The 23,882-nt window shown below is 43.7% G+C and overlaps 2 protein-coding genes across 2 annotated transcripts; one reads left to right on the top strand and one right to left on the bottom strand.

Annotated features, from left to right (window-relative positions):
- Positions 1–347: 347 nt before the first annotated feature.
- LOC128846921 (olfactory receptor 14A16-like) lies at positions 348–1,289 on the top strand. Its single transcript, XM_054046192.1, has one exon. It carries the CDS (start codon positions 354–356, stop codon positions 1,287–1,289), a length of 936 nt encoding a protein of 311 aa, XP_053902167.1. The 5' UTR covers positions 348–353.
- Positions 1,290–18,367: 17,078 nt separating this feature from the next.
- LOC128846989 (olfactory receptor 14C36-like) lies at positions 18,368–19,309 on the bottom strand. Its single transcript, XM_054046293.1, has one exon. It carries the CDS (start codon positions 19,301–19,303, stop codon positions 18,368–18,370), a length of 936 nt encoding a protein of 311 aa, XP_053902268.1. The 5' UTR covers positions 19,304–19,309.
- Between the last annotated feature and the right edge of the window lie 4,573 nt (positions 19,310–23,882).

The following is a 23,882-nucleotide window of genomic DNA, read 5'->3' as shown; positions in this document are numbered from 1 at the left end:
CAAGTCCAGAGCCTGCTGTTTGTAGCAATAAGGGATCCATCTTGGCTAGAATGGTTGAATTGGGATTGTACTTTGCTCCATCCTTCACATGGTATTTTATTAAGCCACATCATGAGCCAGATCTTCAGATGGTGCAAACTGATGCAGCTCCATTAACTTTAAGGGGACTGCACCAATTTACATTCATATGATAACTCACCACTCTAAGTTAATAGAAGTGATGAGTGCTGTGCATTGTTGACACTCACATCATATTGTTGTGGGAAATCAGGGCCACTCCCTCTGTCTCTGTAATTCACCCACTGTCTTTGTCCTTCCCTCCACAGCTATCACACAATGAACTGAGAAAGAAAATGTCCAACCAAACCACCTTGACCGAGTTCCTTCTCCTGGGATTCTCTGATGTTCGGGAGCTGCAGATTTTGCACTTTGTGGTGTTCCTGGTGATTTACCTGGCAGCCCTGATGGGGAATCTTCTCATCATCACAGCCGTAGCCCTCGACCACCATCTCCACACCCCCATGTACTTCTTCCTGGTGAATCTGTCCATCTTAGACCTCGGATCCATCTCAGTCACCATCCCCAAATCCATGGCCAATTCCCTCATGAACACCAGGGTGATTTCTTATCCTGGATGTGTCACCCAAGTCTTTCTCTTTTTCCTCTTCACTGCAACTGATCTTGCCTTACTCACCATCATGGCATATGACCGATATGTCGCCATCTGCCAACCACTGCACTATGAGAGAGTGATGAACAGGAGAGCTTGTGTCCAAATGGCAGTCAGTGCCTGGATTGCTGGTAGTGTCTACTCTGCCCTGCACACCGGGAACACCTTCAGGTTACCCTTCTGCCAGTCCAATGTCATCAACCAGTTCTTCTGTGAAATCCCCCAGCTACTCAAGCTCACCTGCTCTGATTCATACCTCACTGAAGTTGGGGCTATTGCCTTAGGTGTGTTTTTAGCGTTAAACTGCTTTGTTTTTATAATTGTGTCTTATGTTCAGATCTTCAAAACTGTGCTGAGAATCCCCTCTGAGCAGGGCCAGCATAAAGCCTTCTCCACCTGCCTTCCTCACCTCACTGTGTTCTCTTTGTTAATTTGCACTTGCATCTTTGCCTACCTGAAACCCACTTCCAGCTCGGCATCAGGTCTGGACCTTGTGGTGGGTGTTCTCTATTCCCTGGTGCCTCCAGTGATGAATCCTATCATCTACAGCATGAGGAACAAGGAGATGAAAGCTGCATGGAAGAAACTGATTGTGTGGAGGTTATTCACCAAGAGTTAAAATGTCCATCATTGCAACTTGACTGTGATTTCATTCTGAGTTTCTTTGTAGACATAATCAACTGATGACAAAATTGTCTCTTTGAGAACATAGGGTGCAATCTGTTTATGAAATCATGAAATCTGAACTAGCTTCACTGAAGTCAAATTAGTTAGTATAAGATTACACTGTCAAAGTTATATGTAGGACTTTCAATTTGTTAGACCACTTTGTTTATTAGCACAGCGGTTTGCTAATACATTTAGATAATGTGAGCACCGCGCATCATGGCGGGACGGGGGGGGGGGGGGGGCGTTAGTTTGGTTTCTGCAGGCATTATCCTTGATACTAGCCACACTGTGGGGGGAGGGATAAAGCAATCATCCCAGAGAATTGGATGGGGGAGGATTCCACTGCAACACCACACAGGGTTAGTTTGTTTTCTGCTGCTGAAGGTTAACAGGAAAACCACAGCACTCAACAGGCTTTGCTTGGTATGTGGGAAAGGAGGGCGTAGAAGCCGAAAGACAATGGCTTACCATGGCCTTATGCAAGCCGAATTCTGTTGCCCGGACCTGCATCTGTGATCTCTAACACCAAAGCCATAGGTACTCAATATTAAAATGCAAAATGCGACCTTGTACTGAAATCACATGTGCTATGTAATGTGAATAGTGTTGTTCACCGTGAAAGAGTATAAGCATTGTTCTGTAAAATGTATCTTTTTAAAAACTTCTCTCTTTTTTTCCATCCCTCCAGCAGCTGCACATTTTTCAAGCCTCCCTCCTCCATCCTGAAGGCTATCTCAGATAAGGCGGAGGAGAAAGAGGACATGAGGGGGGGAGGGATAGCTCAGTGGTTTGAGCATTGGCCTACTAAACCCAGGATTGTGAGTTCAGTCCTTGAGGGTGCCACTTAGGGATCTGGGGCAAAATCAATACTTGGTCCTGCTAGTGAAGCCAGGGGGCTGGACTTGATGACCTTTCGGGGTCCCTTCCAGTTCTATATGAAAGATATGTTCTCGGAAATCATGAAATGCACCCACAATGAAAGAGCTCATTTGAATGAGTGGAAGGACACGGTATCTAAGTACAGGAAAGATGCCAGTGAACGTGAGGTCATGAGGGACGCTCGAGATGAGAGGTGGCAGGCTGCAATGCTGGGGCTGCTGCGTGGTCCAACGGACATGCTCCGGCATCTGGTGGAGCTTCAGGAACGGCAGCAGGATCACAGAGTGCCGCTGCAGCCACTGTATAACCTCCCTCCCCCCTCACCATGTTCCATAGCCTCCTCACCCAGACGTGTAAGAGCTGGGGGGGGGGCAAGGCTCCATGCACCCTCCCAGTCCACCCCTGTGGACAGCCCAACCAAAAGGCTGTCATTATACTGAATTTTTTGAGTGGCCTTTTACTTCCCTCCTATCCTCCTCCCAAACTCCACCTGGACTACCTTGTCAGTTCTCTCCCTATGTTTATAATCAATTAATTAAAAATACATTATTTTTAAACGATAGTGACTTTATTTCCTTTAAAAGCAAGCTGTGATTTAAGGGGGGAGGATGGTTTGCTTACAGGGAATGAGTCAATCAAGGGGGCGGGTTTTCAACAAACAGAACTTTCACACCGTAGCTTGGCCAGTCATGAAACTGGTTTTCAAAGTTTCTCTGATGCACAGCGCTTTCTGGTGTGATCTTCTAATTGCCCTGGTGTCTGGCTGCGCATAATCAGCAGGCAGGCGATTTGCCTCAGCCTCCCACCCCGCCATAAAGGTCTCCCCCTTACTCTCACAGAAATTGTGGAGCACATAGCAAGCAGCAATAACAATGGGGATATTGGTATGGCTGAGGTCTGACTGAGTCAGTAATGAGCACCAGTGACCTTTTAAACATCCAAATGCACATTCTACCACCATTCTGCACTTGCTCAGCCTGTAGTTGAACAGCTCCTGACTCCTGTCCAGGCTGCCTGTGTATGGCTTCATGAGCCATGACATTAAGGGGTAGGCTGGGTCCCCAAGGATAACTATAGGCATTTCAACATCCCCAACGGTTATTTTCTGGTCCGGGAAGTAAGTCCCTTGCTGCTGCTGTTTAAACAGAGTAGTGTTCCTGAAGATGCGAGCATCATGAACCCTTCCTGGCCAGCCCACGTTGATGTTGGTGAAATGTCCCTTGTGATCCACAAGTGCTTGCAGCACCATTGAAAAGTACCCCTTGCGGTTTATGTACTGGGTACCCTGGTGCTCCGGTGCCAAGATAGGGATATGGATTCCATCTAACTCCCTACCATAGTTAGGGAATCCCATTGCAGCAAAGCCATCCACTATGACCTGCACATTTCCCAGAGTCACTACCTTTCATAGCAGCAGCTCAGTGATTGCTTTGGCTACATGCATCACAGCAGTCCCCACAGTAGATTTGCCCACTCCAAATTGATTCCCGACTGACTGGTAGCTGTCTGGCATTGCAAGCTTCCACAGGGCTATCGCCACTCGCTTCTCAACTGTGAGGGCTGCTCTCATCTTGGTATTCTGGCGCTTCAGAGCAGTGGAAAGCAAGTCACAAAGTTCCATGAAAGTGCCTTTATGCATGCGAAAGCTTCACAGCCACTGGTAATCGTCCCACACCTGCAGCACTATGTGGTTCCACCAGTCTGTGCTTGTTTCCCGGGCCAGAATTGGCATTCCATGGCTATAACCTGCCCCATTAACAGCATGATCTCCAAAGCGCCGGGGCCCGCGGTTTGATAGAACTCCGTGTCCATGTCCTCATCACTCTCGCCGCCGCGCTGCCGTAGCCTACTCCTCGCCGCCTGGTTTTGCAGGTTCTGGTTCAGCATAAACTGCACGATAACGTGTGAGGTGATTACAATGTTCATGACTGCTGTCTTGAGTTGAGGGGGCTCCATGCTTGCTGTGGTATGGCGTCTGCACTGTTCACCCAGGAAAAAGGTGCTAAACGGTTGTCTGCAATTGCTTCCCTGGAGAGAGGGGGAGGATGTACCCAGAACCACCTTCTAGCCAAACGCGAAAAGCTCAGTGCCAATTCCCCACCCCCACCTCCCGCGCTTGGCTAACTGCAGGGAAGGATTTCTTTTCAGCCACAGGCAAACAGCCCAGTAGGAACGGCCACCTCTGTACCCTTAATTAAATTCCCATTTTTCAACCAGGTTACCATGAGCGATATCACTCTCTTGAGGATTACACAGTGAGATAAAGAATGGATGTTGCTTGAATGCCAGCAAACACCAGGACCATATGCTGCCAGGCCTTAGGAGCCTTTTTGCATGGTGTATTACTCCCCCAAGTAGGATAAGGGAACTGCCAATGGCCTTTTTTCAGGTTAAGGGGCTTATGTTATTTACATACCATTGGACATTTGGTAAGTTCCTTTTTCTTTGCCTGAAATTACGGAGGTGTTTTTGTGGGAAGGACCCTAGCACTCGGAATTGTGAGAAGAGTTGGGCGGGATAACAGATACCTCATCAGTTAGCTGGTAACGCAGTATAAGCTTTGGTTTTACAAACCCAATGATGGCCTATTGAGACCAGGAAGGGTTGGTTGCACCCATTTGTTACATAGGTGCCTGCAAAGGAGGCATAATATTCTTTAAAGGGTACAGGGTAATTCTCCTTACGAGGAGTGGTGTTATTTGCATGGCATTGAAAGACTGTATTGTTTTTACTAAGGTTAGGGGAACATGAGATTGATTTTTTTGTTTGATTCCAGGACGAGAAAAGAAATATATTTCCATACCCGGCCCACCACTTTTTAGTTTTGTTTGAATAATTCCATACACCATTGGCCACAATATGCCAAAGGCAACAGCTTTTTTTCAGATCCAGCCCTGTTTCATTACACACCCAGTACCAATGCCCTTTTTTTTAACCACACTTATTCATTTAGATACATTTATTTTCACTGATTTTTAAGTGTCTTTGCTGTTTCATGTCTTGTTAAATGGACAAGGTTTTCCAGTGAGGTCTGGGGAACTGAGTAGGATTGCCAGGACAGGAACACCAGCTTGAGAGTGGGCTGGGTTGTGTCTGCAGACCCAGCAATTAGAAATATTAATGGTCTGAGCTATTCACACTTGCTGCTGGATAAAAGAATTGTCATTGTGGACTCCCCAGACCTTAAGACACCAGCAGCCGAGGAACAGGTGCCACCAGAGGCGCATGTTGGAGGCAAGGCCCTTCTGGTTCTGACAACCTTAACTGAGGGAATCACAGTTATGGTTTTAGGTTCACCAGGCAGCAGGTGCTAGGCTTGCTACTGCTTTTTTGGGGGGCCTTGCTTTAGGTTGTCATCTGCTTTTGGCAACCCATACGAGAGTGTAGATTGTAAGGTATTGCAGGCTGTTTCTTTACAGTTTTTTTTTTATTTTTATTTAAAATGGACTCTGTGTGGTTTTGAGGTGATGATTGATTTGCTGGGGATGGTGCCTTTTTACACTGCGAAGCATGTATCCATGCTGCGATGCCAGATAGTTTAACAGCCATCTGGGTAGTAAGCAGTACCTGATGAGGACCCTTTTACCAGGGCTTCAAGGTGTGTTTTTGATGATGGTGCCGTACGTAGACCCAATTACCTGGCTTGAGGTTGTGGCAAGTGTCAGAGGTGGCTTCCTTTGGCCAGGCAGCTTGAACCTGTGAATGGAAGTGACTTACAGCTTTCATTAATTTTTTTGCAATATTGAAGGAGCGTACTGTGAGTTAAGTTTAAGTTTGGGACTGGAGTAATGGTAGCCATAGCTTGCATAGGACATTTTATAATAATTTTAAAGGGACTTAATTTATGCCTTTGGGATGGAGTGGATCACATTTTTATAAGGGTCAGTGGTAAAGTCGCTGGCAAGCTTAACCCTGTAGAGTTACAAATTTTAGCCAGCTTATTTTTAATTACACCATTTGGCTTTCTTTGTGGGTGGTAGGGATAGTGCAGCAGGTGTGTGATATGTAATACACGATCCAGGTGTTGAACAATTTGTCCGGTAAAATGTGTACCCCGGTCACTGGACAGAGTGGCAGGAATTCCCTTGGCAGGCATAATATGATTTAACAAACATTTGGCAACAGACAGTGAGTCAGCCTTGCGACAAGGAAAGGCTTTGATACAACCAGAAAATAAACATACCATAACCAAAATAAATTCATATTGTTGACACTTAGGCATTTGTACAAAATCAAGTTGCCAATGCAAGAATGGTGCTTGGGGCAGGCCCCGGAAACCCTGAGCCACTTTTACAGGTTTACCAATATTGTGGCTTTGGCAAGTGGTACAGGCAGCACAGTGGCGGGCTGCAAACGAGCTGAAATTGGTGGCCCACCATTTTGCCTTAGTTACAGCAGAGACCATCCCCTTCTTTCCGACATGCGAAACACCATATAGCAGGGCAGCCAGCGACAGCTAGAGTGAAAAAGAGGCCACAAAGGTGCCAGTAGACAAACGCCAAAGGGAATCAGGATGTACAGAGCAACTGTGGGCAACCCAGGAGTTCTTTTTGGCTTCTGGGGCAGAGTCTTGGAGCAGGGTGAGGTCAGTGAGGGACGACGGTGGTATAGAAACAGAAAGGGAACCTAGGAATGCATCTGGGGAAGGTTTTATGGCAGCAGCATGTTTAGCAGAGGCGTTAGCAAATGTGTTACCCTTAGCAACATCAGTATCTGCCATCAAGTGGCCAGGGCACTTAACAATACTTAGGGCAGATGGAAGTAAAATTGCATACAGGAGAGCAGCGATGTAGGGACCATTTTTGATAGGGGTACCGGTAGAGGTAAGGAAACCCTGAGCTTGCCAGAGGGTGCCAAAGTTATGTACAACCCCAAAAGCATAGCGGGAGTCAATGTAAATGGTGGCGGAGTGTTCCTCCACCAAAAAACAGGCACAGGTGAGGGCAACTAATTCAGCAACTTGCACTGAGGTTACAGAAGGTAAAGGCACAGCTTTTAGAGTTTTAGAGAGTGACAGTACAGCATATCCTGCAAGGAGACGACCTTGGTTGTCTCAAAAACGGGAACCATCAGTAACAAAACAAGGTCAGAGTTAGGGAGAGGGACATCAGAAAGGTCAGGGTGCGGGACTGTAACAGCAGAGACAGTTGCAAGGCAATCCTGGGGATCACCGTTATTAGACAAAGGAAGGAGAGTGGCAGGGTTTAACTGAGAAGAATGCTTTATGGTGATATATGAAGCCGACAGCAGTAAAAGTTTATACCTGGTATGGCAGGCGGAGGAGAGGCAGCCTGTGTTACGTTGTAGCAGGAGAGTTTTCACACAGTGAGGTACCATGAGGGTAAGTGGAGAGCGGAGGACAAGGGATTCAGACATTTTGACTAGGCACACTGCAGCAGCCACAGCATGCAGACAGGGGGATAAGCCTTGGGCAATAGGATCCAAAGTGGCAGAGAAATAAGCCACTGAGTGTTTTTTTGTCTCCATGCATCTGAGTGAGGACTTCCAGTGCACACCCAGATTGTTCATGGCAGAAAAGGATAAAAGGTGTAGAATAGTCAGGCAGCCCTAAGGTGGGGGCAGAAACCAAACCCTGTTTGAGGGAAACAAAGACAGAGTCGGCCTCAGGCGCCCAAGGCATGGGGTCAGGCACAGAGACTCGAGTGAGTTCCTGGAGAGGTTTTGCAAGGGAGGCATATTGGGGAATTTATTGCCTGCAAAATCCAGCCATTTCCAAAAACTTTTGGAGCTGGCATGGGGAGTGGGGTTGGGGAAAACTGACGATAGCTTGGACGCGGGACAGAGAAAGTGTACGGGAACCCTGGGAGAGAAGAAAGCCAAGGTATGTGACAGAGGCTTGACAGATCTGTAGCTTAGATTGAGAAGCTTTGTGACCCTTCTTTGATAGGGCAGTAAGGAGCACTAAAAAATTAGTTCCTGAGGCAGACAACGAAGGGGATCAGAGGAGTAGATCATCTACATTTTGGACTAGTGTGGACCTGGATGGAAAAACAAGGTCAGCAAGGTCTCGGGCTAATGCTTGGGAAAAGTAAGATGGGCTTTCAGTATACCCCTGAGGGAATGTGGTCCACGTGTACTGCTGCCCCTTGTAAGAAAACGCAAAAAGATACTGGGAGTCAGGGTGAACCGGGACAGAAAAGAAAGAAGAGCACAAATCAACAACAGTAAAATGAGTTGCATCTGGTGGGATAGAAGCCAGAATTGTTGCTGGGTTAGGGACAACAGGAAAGGTGGGTATAACAATGGGGTTAATGGCTCGAAGATCCTGAACAAACCGCCACGGATTTACGATCAGCTTTTCGAACTGGGAGAATAGGGGTTTTACAGGGGCTGGAACAGGGGACAATAATGCCTTGTTCCCGCAGGGCGGTCATGACCGGAGCAATGCCAGCCTCTGCTTCGGGATTTAAAGGGTATTGAGACAGGCAAGGTAGGGGTTTGGAGGAGTCAACAGTAATGCAGACGGGTTCAGTATTTAAGCTGCCCACTTCAGATGGGTGGGTTGGCCACAGAGAGGATGGGACCTGTGAAATTAGGTGTTTAAAGGATGGGATCAATGGGTAACAGGGAACTGGAGTGGAAAGGGGAGTTTCAGATAGCAGGGAGGCCACAGAATCACTCAGAGAGGACTGGGGGATTTGTAAGTAGACACCATCCGGGGAACAATGTATGGTACAGCCAAGTTTACATAAAAGATCCCGACCCAAAAGGTTTACTGGAGTGAAATCAGAGAGAAGGAATGCATGATCCGCAGAAAGGGGACCAACTTGGACCAGTAGAGGTTTTGAAAGGGGATAAGGGGTTGGGACTCCCGTAATACCCACAGCGGACATGGTTTTTCCAGAGCGGGGAACTGCAAGCAGATCGGTAGTTTGAACTGCAGAGAGTGAAGCTCCCGTATCAACAAGGAAAGGGAGAGAAAGATCATTAATAGGCAAAACACACTCACCCGTGGGAGTGAGAGGGAGTAAAGGAGTTAAAATTTCCCTGGCGTCCCGTCATTGCTGTGGGACAAAGTAAGGCTGGGAATTGTCAGGCTGTGCCGACAGGGGGTCTAACTGGTTATTTACAGAGCTATTAGGTTGGTTCGAACACTTGTTTTTTCAATGTCCGGGCTGTTTACAGTAACTACAAACATCCCCAAAACCCAGTTCCACGACCCCTCCCATGACCACGTCCCCATCCCTGGAACCTTCCCCGTCCCCAGTACTGTTTGTCCTGCCCTGAATAATGTTGTATTTGCAGGGCCATTAATTTTTGAGAGGACTGTTTCTTCTTTTTTTTCAGAGTGCATTGGCAGTGCTCTGCCACTGTTTGCAATTTGTTCATGGTTTCGGTCTTCCACCCAACACTTATTTGCTTTAGCATACTGTCAATAGCAGGTAGGAGGCCATTAACCAACGCATGAGCCAGGGCACCCTGTCCATTTTTATCCGGTTGCTGTATACCAGAACGTTGCAGAAAAACATCAGCTAGCCGGGTGCAATAGTCGCCCGGGTTTTTTCCCTATCGCTGTTTACAGCAATGTATGGTTGTCCAGTTGATTTTAGGAGTCCATACTCGAGGGATGGCTTCAAGTAGATTTTTAGCTCGGTCCTTACACTTTTTCCGGTATTCAGCATTAGGATCGGTGTCTGGCAAATTAGAGTGGCGCTCACTGATGGGCCAATTTGCTGCTGTGAGCCATTTTTTATATTCGCTAGGGGTTACAAGTAGCTTACACAGCTGCAGGAGGTCTGCCTCAGAGGGTTTATAACTGTCGCATACTAACAAAATTTCCTCTGCGAATTTGGTAGGATTTTCCAGGGGCTTTGGAAAGCCTTTTACAATTGAAAGGAGCTTTGAACGAGTCCAGGGTTTATAGCGCCAATTGGAACCCCCTTCTTGGCCCCCAGTATGCAGGATTCGGAGGGGAGCCTGGACAGTTTTAGAGCTAGAGCGCAAGCAACGGGCCCAATCCTTATTCAGGCTATCTTTGCATGCATAAGAAAAAGCAGAGGAGTCAGGCAGACTGGAGGGTTCTTTACAGGCCTGAGCAGTACTGGAAGAATGGGCCTGGGCGGCATTGGACGGTCCGGACTGGTCTGAACTGGTGACCTATAAGAATTGTTCCTGAACTGAGGAGGCTGGTGATCATCTATTGATCCAACGCAAGGCTGCCAAATTAATATGTCTTTCTCATTGTCGTCCCCAGAATTTAACAAGGGGTTTTCTTCGCCCTTTTTCACAATGAGATGAGAGTATGAAGGGGATCGGGATCAATCTGAGTCTCTTCGGAGAATGGGGTAAAGGGGAGTGCTCGATCTGGTGGTGGGAGAGGAGGCTTTTAATAAAGCTTTTAACTTATCGTTTGAATCTTTGAGAGAGGCAAGTTTTGATTTTGTCCACCTACGATTTCCCTCTTCCCACCACTGCATGAAACAATCAACCTCTCCTCTGGCCAATTTAGTTTTAGGTTGGCCAAGTTTGTCTTTTAAGACATCCACTCAGTCTTTGTCTCAAGATCCTAACAGTGACCACTGAGTTTTGGGATTTCCATGAGTTAACCTAGACCATTTTTCCAGAAATTTACAGGTGTCCGGACCCTTCCTAAAATACATCAAATGAGCCGGCGTTCCTTTAGGGAACTTAGACATCTGGTTACCCATACAGGAGGACTTTACACACCCCAATTACAAAAGAAGGAAATTCGGGTTCGTCAGTGCGATGCCCGGTGCAGCACACAAAAGGAGCCCACAGACTACTGCCTCAATCGTCCTTGCTTTTACACCAAGGGTTTTAACCAATGTGCGGTGCGGCTGCGATTGTGCAGATTTCACTCATTCAGACCGGGGGGACAGGAATCCCTTGGTCGGCCGATCCCAGGATGGAGACGGCACCCAGACTCAAACACTCCACAGGAGGATGGATAGACACAGAGACAGGACAGTCCTCAGTCCAGACAAAACACAGAAATAATTACCTGACCAGATTCCTGATGTCAGATCCCAGGATCCCTACTAGAACAGAGTGGGAACCAACAGGTTCGATGGCGTAGACTTCACTGTGGTCGTCCGCCCTTCCGTTCAGGAGGAGGACCGCTCGGGCCAAATGCTCAGGTGCCGGCTGCCACAGTCGTCCTACAAAAATGGTCAGGAATCACACGGCCCAGTGAAGACGGTTGCCATCTCGGTGGAACCTCCAAATTGTCAACGTTAGATTCAGGACTCACAATTTGTTAGACCACTCTGTTTATTAGCACAGTGCTCTGTTAATACATTCAGATAATGTGAGCACCATGAAAGGCCCACACTACCTTATTTTATACAGATAAAAAGGGCGCGAACTTAACAAGAGGACAAAGAAAGCAGAACTGACAAGTTTACCTGAGGCTAGACATACATATTCAATTTCCTTACTCACTTTTACAGATCTCTGGCTAATGTTCCACCATTAGCTTAAATGGACTTATTGTTTATGCCTTAATGTTCCCCTTTTCCTGACACCTGTATTTCAACATTCCTTATTTTTGCTTAAAGGTACATACAGCATTTCTTGAATCCATTCTATTTTTACAATATAATTCATTCTACTTTCACAACACCAGTGAGCATAAGATCAGAATCTTTCCATAAATCTACATATGCACCTACCTATCTGTCATAGGGATTTATAGGGTTACTGTCACCACACTATCTGAGCATGTTGCACACAATATCAACAACCATATCTAAGTCACAGGTGGACTTCATGAAGTCTGTAGCTCTTCTCCTTTTTTGGGATAAAAATTGTGCTTGGGGTCTGAGAGGTTTGGCTTGTGTGTTTGCTTGTTTCTTTTTCATTTTGTTTAATTTTGTTGATTCATTCATTGACTTGTTTCTTTGTTCCAGGTGGCTTTCTTGGGGGACGGAGGAGCTTGGGAGCATGGACTATGTTTGACTAAATGGTGGTATCTATTTATTCTGTCATCTATTCAACGTGTCAATGTCATAATCACCTTGATGGGGTTTTCTGAGACACCTGAAGTTTTGCTTTCTCCATTGACGAAGAATTGAAAAAAAGTTGGTGCAGGTGTCTGTTCAAGTGATTATTTTAATGCTGATGGGATTTTATTATGTCATTTATGATGTATTAGGGCACCTATAGCCTTATATAACTGAATGTATTATTGTTATTTATTTATTTAAATTTATTAAAATAAATAAATACTGTATTGTTCTTCCAATGGTGGAAAGGTATTTGGAAGAGAAAGGTATTAAAATATTTCCTAAAGACAAACTAAGTCTGAATAATAAGGCCAAATTTTTATTCCACCAAACTACTGCAGTGATCGAGCTGGAAGTGCTCATATTTTCTCTTATGTTGTGCTTTGTTCCTATTGTGGTAAATAAATCACACTTTGCATGATGAAGATGTCTAGTCACTCAACTTACTACTGGTCACAGCTCCTGTGGGAAGAACTGCAGGTACCAAACACAGTTGGAGAAATCATGTTTGGGACCCAATTTGAGAGATGGAGAATCACATCATTCCACCCTAAGACAAGGATAGGCATGAAGCTTAGACCAGAGGGTTTGAAGTAAGAGACCAGAGTGGGGAGAAGAGATTGAGCTAACCTTTTAATCGTAACAATTGGGATATAGCCATTCACTTCAATGTGTAGGTTTGTATGTAGCCATTCGTCTCTCCTCCACACAAATATCCAAATGTGTCTAGATCTCCAAAGCTGGTTGCTGTTATTATTATTAATTAATATTTATTAAACCATGTTTGTGCATGGTTGTGTGTACTACATACACAATAGTTAAAATAAGATCATGTAGCTAGATAGATAGATCATAAAAAATCAATGCCAATTTATTGTTCCTCTTTTTCTGTCTATGACTGTTGATGTCCAGCTCATGATTTTCCTGTGACTATTTATTATTTGTTGTTATTTCTTTGAATATTTCTTACTCCATTACTCTTTTACAAGAACTTCATTACATGCTCTGTCTGTGAGCTTTGAACCATTTTAAATGAATACATTATAACGTGCTCTGTTTCTTTGCCTTATTGGATACAATGAGTTTTCTTAAAAATAAAGCTACTCAGTTGGTCTAAATCACAGTTGTGATGGGTTGGATCACAGAAACCCCCTTAGGAGCTGCTACCCGATGTGCCAAGACTACTTCTACCCCTACTTTCCCTGCCAGCTCAGGGCCCCAGCACCCTGTCCTGCCAGAGCCAGACACTCCCGTCTGCTCCAACAAAGACCCAGGGTCTGAATTACTTTCCCCAAAGCTGCAGTTAACTGAAAACAGCTAACAGAAGTGCTCCTGTCTTTAACACTCAGTTGCCCAACTCCCAATGGGGTCTAAACCCAAATAAATCTGTTTTACCCTGTATAAAGCTTATACAGGGTAAACTCATAAATTGTTCCCCCTCTATAACAGTGATAGAGAGATATGCACAGCTGTTTGCCGCCCCAGGTATTAATACATACTCTGAGTTAATTAATAAGTAAAAAGTGATTTTATTAAATACAGAAAGTAGGATTTAAGTGGTTTCAACTAGTAACAGACAGAAAAAGTAAGTCACCAAGCAAAATAAAATAAAATGCGCAAATCTATGTCTAATCAAACTGAATACAGATAAGATCCTCACCAGTTCCAGAATGCTCCCTTTTACAGACTAATCTCCTTTTAGCCTGGGTCCAGCAATCACCCACAATCCTTGCAGTCACTGCCTTCTGTTCCAGTTTCTTCCAAGTATTCTGGGAGGTGGGGAGGCTCTCTCTTTAGCCAGCTGAAGGCAAAATGGAGGGGTCTCCCAGGGGTTTAAATAGACTTTCTCTTGTGGATCTCAGGAGACCCCCTCTTCACCCCTATGCAAAGTCCAGCTCCAAGATGGAGTTTAGGAGTCCCCTGGGAAAGTCACATGTCCATGCATGACTCACAGTTTTACAGGTAGCATCCATTGTTTACAAGCTACCTTGAATGTCCTCAAGTAGACTTCTTATGTGGATTGGAGCATTCCAAGATCCATTGTCCTTTAAGTGTTTCTTGATTAGATACTTCATTTCAACATTCCTTTCTCCAGGAACTGACCAAATGCTCTACTAAGGTTATTTAGAAATCAAGCCAGTACACAGACAACATTCATAACTTTGAATACAAAAATGATACATGCATACAAATAGGATTAATACATTCAGTAGATCATAACCTTTGAGATATGTTACATGGCATATGCAGCATAAAACACATTCTAAGCATATTTCCATAAAGCCTTTTGGGAGGTACCATCACAATAGTAGCTTCTTGTCCAAACATTCAATGATTCTGAATGTAAAACTCAATCTCCTTTGAATATTCTGAACTAAGGCACTGATCTGGAAAAACACGTAAGCCAGTGCTTAACATTAAACACGAGAGAAGTCCAACTGAAGGCTTATGACTGAACTCATGCTCAAGTGCTTTTTTCCCCGCTTTGGGTTAGGGGGTATGGATATGATTTTCAATTGGCCTTATGGTAATTACACATCCAACTCCTATTGACTTTCAATGGGAGTTCAGCACCCAGTTCCCTTGGCCCCCTTTGAAATATCCTACCCCAATTGGTTCGAGTTCACTGTTACCATGAATATTCATGCCTGTATTGGTGGAATGACTCACCTGAGCCAAATTGATTTTAAAAGTAAAACTAATATTCATATAAACATGTTTTTTTGTTGTTCTTGCTCAGTTCTTCAAATGATACAGGGTAAGAGCTGACTCGAGCTTCTGGGAGAGACAATCAAAACAGTAGCTCCAAGTTTCCTTTGGTGCAATGTTGTGCTATATATTTTAATAGTGATGCTCATTGAACACCAGGTTGTTATTAGTTGCTGAGACACTTGTGAAAATAGGTGGTGGTTCATTGACATTGGAATTGCCTTCTCATGCTACAGCCGAAACCACAGACAGCCCATGCATCCAAACTGGGACCAGTTAACCCTCTGTGAGCAACCTCGGCAGAGACAAAGAGACCATCTCAGAAGTGGGAGGGGATAGTTCAATCTCTTGGTCCCAGTCACTTCATGTTCTGTCCATGGAGATTGTGATAGCCATCAAAATGGACAATTGTTGCCAACCAAACATTGTGGTCGGTTATGTAGGGATGAGTTCAAAGTTGGTGCATACAATACAAGAGTGTGTTGTGTGACAATACCAGGTCCTTTTAGAGCTTCATCAATGTTTGGATGTGATGTCTTTGTTATTATTAAGACAATATTTGAAATAATTATTTAGAGCCATTTTGCAAATGTTACTTTCATTCTCCACCCCCAAATTACACCGTATCGGCACATGCAAATGATGTATTTAGGCTGGAATTTCAAAGGAGTCTAAGGTAGTGTACTACAAAAGGAATTTAGAAGAACTTGATTCAGGCCCAGGTCCTCAAAGGTTTTAGGCACCTAACTCCCATGGTCCTTGGCTCATTGATTTGCCACTGGCATATGTAGTGTCTTTGAGCAATAGCTAATACTTAATGCATCACAGGAAGACTAGAAGTCACCTGACCCATTCACAAGCTATACAATTTTTCTCCCTAATCCTGCAATCAACTTCTACACTTTTCACTCACACGGATAAGTTCATTCCTCATCTATTCACCATAACATTCTCTCACCTCAACTAATCAATCCAATCATACTACCTTTTCAATCCACCGCTTCAAGGAAAATTTGCAAGAATGAGTAAGCCTCAGGGCACATCCTGAAGGTCAGTAGAGTTCAGCTGTAGCATGAGAAGGCAAATCCAGTGTCAATGAACCACCACCTATTTTCGCAAGTGTCTCAGCAAATAGTAACAACCTGGTGTTCAATGACCACCACTATTAAGATACATAGCACAACATTGCATCAAAGGAAACTTGGAGTACAGTTTTGATTGTCTCTTTGATTGTGTCATTTGAAGAATTGAATGACAACAATAAAAACATATTTATAGGAATATTAGTTTTACTTTTAAAATTAATTTGGCTCAGTTGAGTCCATGGCTCCTTTGTGGTTACACTCCATGAACATTCCACCAATGCAGGCATGAATGTTCATGGTAACAGTGAACTTGAACCAACTGGGATAGGATATTTCAAAGGGGCCCAAGGGAATTGGGTGCTGAGCTCCCACTGAAAGTTAATAGGAGTTGGATGCGTAATTACCATAAACCCAATTGAAAATCACATCCATAGCCCCTAATCCAAAGGGGGGAAAAGCACTTAAGCATGAGTTCAGTTGTAAGCCTTCAGTTTCAAGTTAAGCACTGGCTTACGTGTTTTTTCCAGAGCAGTGCCTTTGTTCAGATTATTCAAAGGAGTTTGAGTTTTAAATTCATAATCACTGAGTGTTTGGAAAAGAAGCTACTATGATTTAGACCAACTGAGTAGCTGTCCCTTTGTTTTTAAGAAAACTCATTGCATCCAATAAGGCAAAGAACCAGAATACATAATGTATCCATTTAAAATGGCTCAACGCTCACAGACAACACATGTAATGAAGTCCTTGTAAAAGAGTAATGGAGTGAGAAATATTCAAAGAAATAAGTACAAATAATAAATACTCGCAGGAAAATCATGAGCTGGACATCAACAGTCATAGACAGAAAAAAGGGGTACAATAAATTGGCATTGATTTTTCATGATCTATCTATCTATCTATCTACATGATCTTATTTTATCTATTGTGTATGTAGTACACACAAACATGGTTTAAAAATATTAATTAATAATAACAGCAACCAACTTCAGAGATCTAGAAACATTTGGATACTTGTGTGGATGAGAGACCAATGGCACATACAAATATACACATTGAAGTGAATGGCTGTATCCCAATTGTTATGATTACAAGGTTAGCTGAGCCTCTTCTCCCTGCTCTGATCTCTTACTTCAAACCCTCTGGTCTAAGCTTTGTGCCTGTCCCTCTCTTAGGGTTGAATCAAGTGATTCTCTCCTTCACAAACTGGGTCCCAGGCAATAACAACTTGTGCACCAACCGTGATTTCTCCAACTGTGTTTGGTACCTGCAGTTCTTCCCACATGAGATGTGACCATGTTCAGATTATTCATGATTATTCAATGACCACCACTATTAAGATATATAGCACAACATTGCATCAAAAGAAACTTGGAGAAAGTTGAGTGACTAGACGTCTTTACCATTCAAAGTGTGATTTATTTACCACAATAGGAACAAAGAACATCATAAGAGAAAATATGAGCACTTCCAGCTCGATCACTGCAGTAGTTCGGTGGAATAAAAACTTGGCCTTCTGATTCAGACTCAGTTTGTCTATAGGAAATATTGTAATACCTTTCTCGTCCAAATTCCTTTCCACCATAGGAAGAACAATACAATATTTATTTATTTATTTTAATACATTTTAAAGAAATAAATAAAAATAATAGATACAGTTATATAAGGCTGTAGGTGCCCTAACACATCATAAATGAAACAATAAAATCCCATCAACATTAAAATAATCACTGAACAGACACCTGCAGAAACTTTTTTTCAATTCTTCATCAATGGGGAAAGCAAAACTTCAAGTGTCTGAAAACCCCCCATCAAAGAGATTATGACATTTAAACCTTGAATAGATGGCAAATTAAATGGATACCACCATTTAGTCAAACATACTCCACCCTCCAAAGCTCCTCCCCCACAAAAGCCACCTGGAACAAAGAAACAAGTCAATGAATGAATCAACAAAATTAAACAAAATGAAAAAGAAACGAGCAAATACACAAGCCAACCCTCTCATACCCCATCACAATTTTTATCCCAAAAAAGGAGAAGAGCCACAGACTTCATGAAGTCCACCTGTGACTTACATATGGTTGTTGATATTGTGTGCAACATGCTCAGATAGTGCGGTGACAGTACCCCCCTAAGACAAATATATAGGTGTCTATATAGATGTATGGAAAGATATTTAGATTCTGATCTTATGTACACTGGTGTAATCTTATACTAACTCATTTAACTTCAGTGGAGCTAGTCCACATTTTATGATTTCATAAATAGATTGCACCCTATGTTCTCAAAGAGACAATTTTGTCATCAGTTGATTATATCTACAAAGAAACTCAGAATGAAATCACAGTAAAGGTGCAATGAGGGACATTTTAACTCTTGGTGAACAACCTCCACACAATCAGTTTCTTCAATTCAGCTTTGATCTCCTTGTTCCTCATGCTGTAGATGATTGGATTCATCACTGGAGGTACCAGGGAATAGAGAACACCCACCATGAGATCCAGACCTGATGCTGAGCTGGAGGTGGGTTTCAAGTAGGCGAAGGATGCAGTGCAAACTAACAACGAGACCACAATGAGGTGAGGGAGGCAGGTGGAGAAGGCTTTATGCCGGCCCTGCTCAGAGGGGATTCTTAGCACGGTTTTGAAGATCTGAACATAAGACACAATTATAAAAACAAAGCAGTTTAAACCTAAAAACGCACCTAAGACAATAGCCCCAACTTCACTGAGGTCTGAGTCAGAGCAGGTGAGTTTGAGTAGCTGGGGGATTTCACAGAAGAACTGGTTGATGACATTGGACTGGCAGAAGGGCAACCTGAAGGTGTTCCCAGTGTGCAGGGCAGAGTAGACAATACTAGTAATCCAGGCACTGGCTGCCATTTGAACACATGCTCTCCTATTCACCACTCTCTCATAGTGCAGTGGTTGGCAGATGGCGACATGTCGGTCGTATGCCATGATGGTGAGTAAGGCAAGATCAGTTGCAGTGAAGAAGAAAAAGAGAAAGACTTGGGTGACACATCCAGGATAAGAAATCACCCTGGTGTTCATGAGGGAATTGGCCATGGATTTGGGGATGGTGACGGAGATGGAGCCAAGATCTAGGATGGACAGGTTCAACAGGAAGAAGTACATGGGGGTGTGAAGATGGTGGTCGAGAGCTACGGCTGTGATGATGAGAGGATTTCCCAGCATGCCTGCCAGGTAAATGACCAGGAACACCCCAAAGTGCAAAATCTGCAGCTCCCGAACATCAGAAAATCCCAGGAGAAGGAATTCGGTCACAATGGTTCGGTTGAACATTTTGTTTCTCAGTTCATTGTGTGATGGCTGTGGAGGGAAGGACAAAGACAGTGGTGGGGATTACAGTGACAGTGGGAGTGGCCCTGATTCCCTGCAGCAATATATCATGATGTGAGTGCCAACAATGCACAGCACTCATCACTTCTACTAACTAGGATTGGTGAGTTATCACATGAATGTAAATTGGCGCAGGTCCCTTAAAGTCAATGGAGCTGCATCAGTTTGCACCATCTGAAGATCTGGCTCATGATGTGGCTTAATAAAATGCCATGTGAAGGATGGAGCAAAGTACTGTCCGAGTGCAACAATTCTAGCCAAGATGGATCCCCTCTTGCTACAAACAGCAAGCTCTGGACTTGGGCATGAAACTAAATTGCTAAAATGCCAATACTGCCTGATATCCACTTTTAATGGAAATATGAGATGGACTTGGCATTGTGTATGACAGCTCGCCTGTAACGATTTCACTGCAACACCACATAGATGGCCGGCTGCCTGCAAACATCCTCAACTCATGTGAACTGATACAGTTCCATTGAGTTCTGAATAGTTAGGGCTCTTAAAGCCAAGTGGAGATGCGGCCTTTGGATTTCAATGAAACTTCTTTGATTTACATTAGCGGAGGATCTGGCTCTAAGATGCCCATGGTAGTATGTCCGTTTTCACCAGCTGGGGAATCTGGCTTCATTAACTTTGCTGGTCCTACTGAAGATCTACACCTTCTAGGTACCGGGCCCATAAACAGTTTCAAATCTATATTCTTTGTCTCTGAATCTGAACTGAGGAGACAAAAGTTCCAAACCCATCTGCACTTTCTTTGATCTTTGACCCAAGGGATTAATTGCAAGAATGGGACTTTTAATGTTTACAGAGTAATTAATTCCTACTGGGGACAGAACTGTGGAGGAATTCAATGTTGCAGAAATTTTCTCTATCTCATTTTCAACTTGCCCCAACTTTCTTTCTTTCTTTCTTTCTTTCTTTCTTTCTTTCTTTCTTTCTTTCTTTCTTTCTTTCTTTCTTTCTTTCTTTCTCAGCAAATAGATATGTATGTAATTACTGCAGACAACATGATAAGATAAAAGGCACATTAGGCTCCAGTGCAATGCTACATCACATCTTGAAAATGTTTAATTCACACCAGTTGCACGTATGTCCTAGAGACTGAAAAAATACTAAGGGTCAGATCTCAATCTGACGTATACCAATGTGGCTTCTTTGGAGTCAATTGAATCAAAATCCCCCCTGCCCCCAACTTGTGTAAATCTGCTTAATACCATTGGTGTCAATGATGCCAGATCCCCAGTTGGTATACACAGGATAATGCTATGGAGCTATTCTACTTGACATGATCTGAGTATCTGTACTGTACGGGGAGATCTTGGCAAACAAATAACAGTGCCTGAATCACTATTGCTCATTGCTAGCAGTAGCCAAGCCAGCAGGCCATACAAAACCACTGTTGCTTATTGCTAAAAGTAGCCAAGTCAGCAGGCTGTAAATTGGCCATCCAGCAGCCTTAGCTTAACAAAGGCAGGAGGGGAGGGGGTTTTGGGTGCCACAGAAAGGGCAGCTTGTCCCCGTGTCCTTCATGCTAAGAATGTTGAAATTGCTGATCCATGTATTTTAGAAAAAAACAGGAAGTTTGTCTATATGTGCCTCCAGGAATATGTCTGTCAGGACATCAAGGCATGTACATTCTGAAAAAACACATCTGGTTAAATTGATGATCAGAAGGAAACCTCTTGCTTGACCTTCAAAAGCTGCTTGCTTAGCAAGTTTTCTGTAAGTGATATGTCATTGTGTGGTTGAGGTAGGGGACTCTTCGGGAGGGTTTCTTCAGGAACGCTCCCTCTGGACGCATCTTGGGGTCCCCACCAGCAGATGGAAATTTGGCCAATGGAAGCCTGTCGCTGTGCCACTCAAGAGCCACACTCAGCTTCGGTAATTATCAAGGGTTGGGGGTGTTTTACTAACCTATTGCGGACATGTGTAAGTCTGTGAGACTAAGTAAAGTTTAGCTTTAAGTGAAAGCACTCTTGTGTCCTGTTTGTGTCAGCCATCTATCGGTCGGATGGCCGTGTCTCTCTTGATTTATTTCCTAACACCACTTGGCACAGAGTAAAATTTACCAAATGCTTTGGGTTGAAAGAACCCCGGGTAACATGTACTATGATGCCCAGTGGAATGTTTTTCCTGTATTTGAATTTCTCATTCCTTAGACTCTCCATCCCATTTTAATAAGCATAAAATATTTAAGATCTTGAGATAATTGAAGATTCTGAGATGGTAAAGCCAAGGTTTAAGAGACAGAACCCTGCAAGATGTGCACCTATCTGTTAAATTGGTGAGGAGTATCCAGCCTGGCCTGGACCGATAGGTAACATAACAGGGATGGAGAGGGATGAGAGACTACTCCCAAGCACAGACACCGAACAGAGGAAGGACCTAAACCAGGGGCAGGGAGACATCTCAGTGGCACCCCCAGGAGAGAATGGTGTGGGATGAAGTGGTGTCATGTCTATAATAAACTGGGTTGGAACACCCAGCACTTCCCAGTCCAGTTGTTGAAAGTGGTTAAGTATCAGAGGGGTAGCCGTGTTAGTCTGAATCTGTAAAATGCAACTGAGATTCCTGTGGCACCTTTAAGACTAACAGAAGTATTGGGAGCATAAGCTTTCGTGGGTAAGAACCTCACTTCTTCAGATGCAAGTAATGGAAATCTCCAGAGGCAGGTATAAATCAGTGTGGAGATAAGGAGGTTAGTTCAATCAGGGAGGGTGAGGTGCTCTGCTAGCAGTTGAGGTGTGAAAACAAAGGGAGGAGAAACTGCTTCTGTAGTTGGATAGCCATTCACAGTCTTTGTTTAATCCTGATCTGATGGTGTCAAATTTGCAAATGAACTGGAGCTCAGCAGTTTCTCTTTGGAGTCTGGTCCTGAAGTTTTTTTGCAGTAAGATGGCTACCTTTACATCTGCTATTGTGTGGCCAGGGAGGTTGAAGTGTTCTACTACAGGTTTTTGTATATTGCCATTCCTGATATCTGACTTGTGTCCATTTATCCTCTTGCGTAGTGACTGTCCAGTTTGGCCAATGTACATAGCAGAGGGGCATTGCTGGCATATGATGGCATATATAACATTGGTGGACGTGCAGGTGAATGAGCCGGTGATGTTGTAGCTGATCTGGTGAGGTCCTGTGATGGTGTTGCTGGTGTAGATATGTGGGCAGAGTTGGCATCGAGGTTTGTTGCATGGGTTGGTTCCTGAGTTAGAGTTGTTATGGTGCAGTGCGTGGTTGCTGGTGAAAATATGCTTAAGGTTGGCAGGTTGTCTGTGGGTGAGGACTGGCCTGCCTCCCAAGGTCTGTGAAAGTGAGGGATCATTGTCCAGGATGGGTTGTAGATCACAGATGATGCGTTGGAGAGGTTTAAGCTGAGGACTGTAGGTGATGGCCAGTGGAGTTCTGTTGGTTTCTCTTTTGGGCCTGTCTTGTAGCAGGAGGCTTCTGGGTACACATCTGGCTCTGTTAATTTGTTTCTTTATTTCCTTGTGTGGGTATCGTAGTTTTGAGAAAACTTGGTGAAGATTTTGTAGGTGTTGGTCTCTGTCTGAGGGGTTGGAACACATGCGATTTGTCGGAGAAAAACTGAGTTCTCACTATTTGTTTAGGTATAGCAAGTCAGATGTTTTATTAACTCTCACATGTGCAGAGGGAGAGAGGTAAACAGGTCTCTCACTGATAACTAATTACAGCAAGCATTTATACCTTTCATTACAAAAATAATGAGGGACAGCAGCATTTTTGTTTATACATAGGCCATCTTGATATCTCATTTCCTCAGTTGTTTTGACTCTTGCCAACATACAATTATTTTCTATACCTTATCTACCCAAGGTCTTCTACACTTTATCTATGCTGAGGTCATCATAACTTCTTACACAGCTCTTTCTCACCCGCCTCACACAATCCTCGCTTCTACAAATCTCGCGTTATCAGGGTTACAGTTAGCCTGACTCTTGCTAACAAACGTCATGCATTACAGTTCCCTTCTGTCAGTTCTTTTCTCTGCTTCCACAACCCCCCCTTTTGTACTTCTAGTACAACAAACATTCTCAAATCTCTATTTGCATCAAGTCCTGGACTTCTGATTCTAAATCAGATGCTTCAACCTTAGGGGTTTTGATTGGATGCAATGACAATGCATGATTAGCATGAACATGAAAGGTATTACTATTATTACGTCTTTTACAACAACAATAACATAATCCTAAACTAACTAATAACAATACAAGCAATAACATTCCCATAGCAATACTATAATGGGGTTGTTGTACAGCCTTTGTCATAAAGCACAATACATCATATTTAGTACATAAGGTAGCTACTCTATAAGCAGTGTGAAAGGCATACTTTTCTACTTGATATACATTTTGAAGCATGTGAATTTGCCCTTGTATCTCAGAGATTTTCTGAATCTCAGGTAACAATGAAAGCAAATTTTGAAATCTATCAGATAGTAAGCTAGTCCAATTAAAGGGTATCTGGAACCTAAGGGCTACTTGAAAAACTCTATCTG

This window comes from Malaclemys terrapin, chromosome 12 (assembly GCF_027887155.1).
Source record: "Malaclemys terrapin pileata isolate rMalTer1 chromosome 12, rMalTer1.hap1, whole genome shotgun sequence".
Lineage (NCBI taxonomy): Eukaryota > Metazoa > Chordata > Testudines > Emydidae > Malaclemys > Malaclemys terrapin.
Note: the sequence above shows the minus strand (reverse complement) of the source record. Positions and strands in the feature narration are given on the sequence as shown.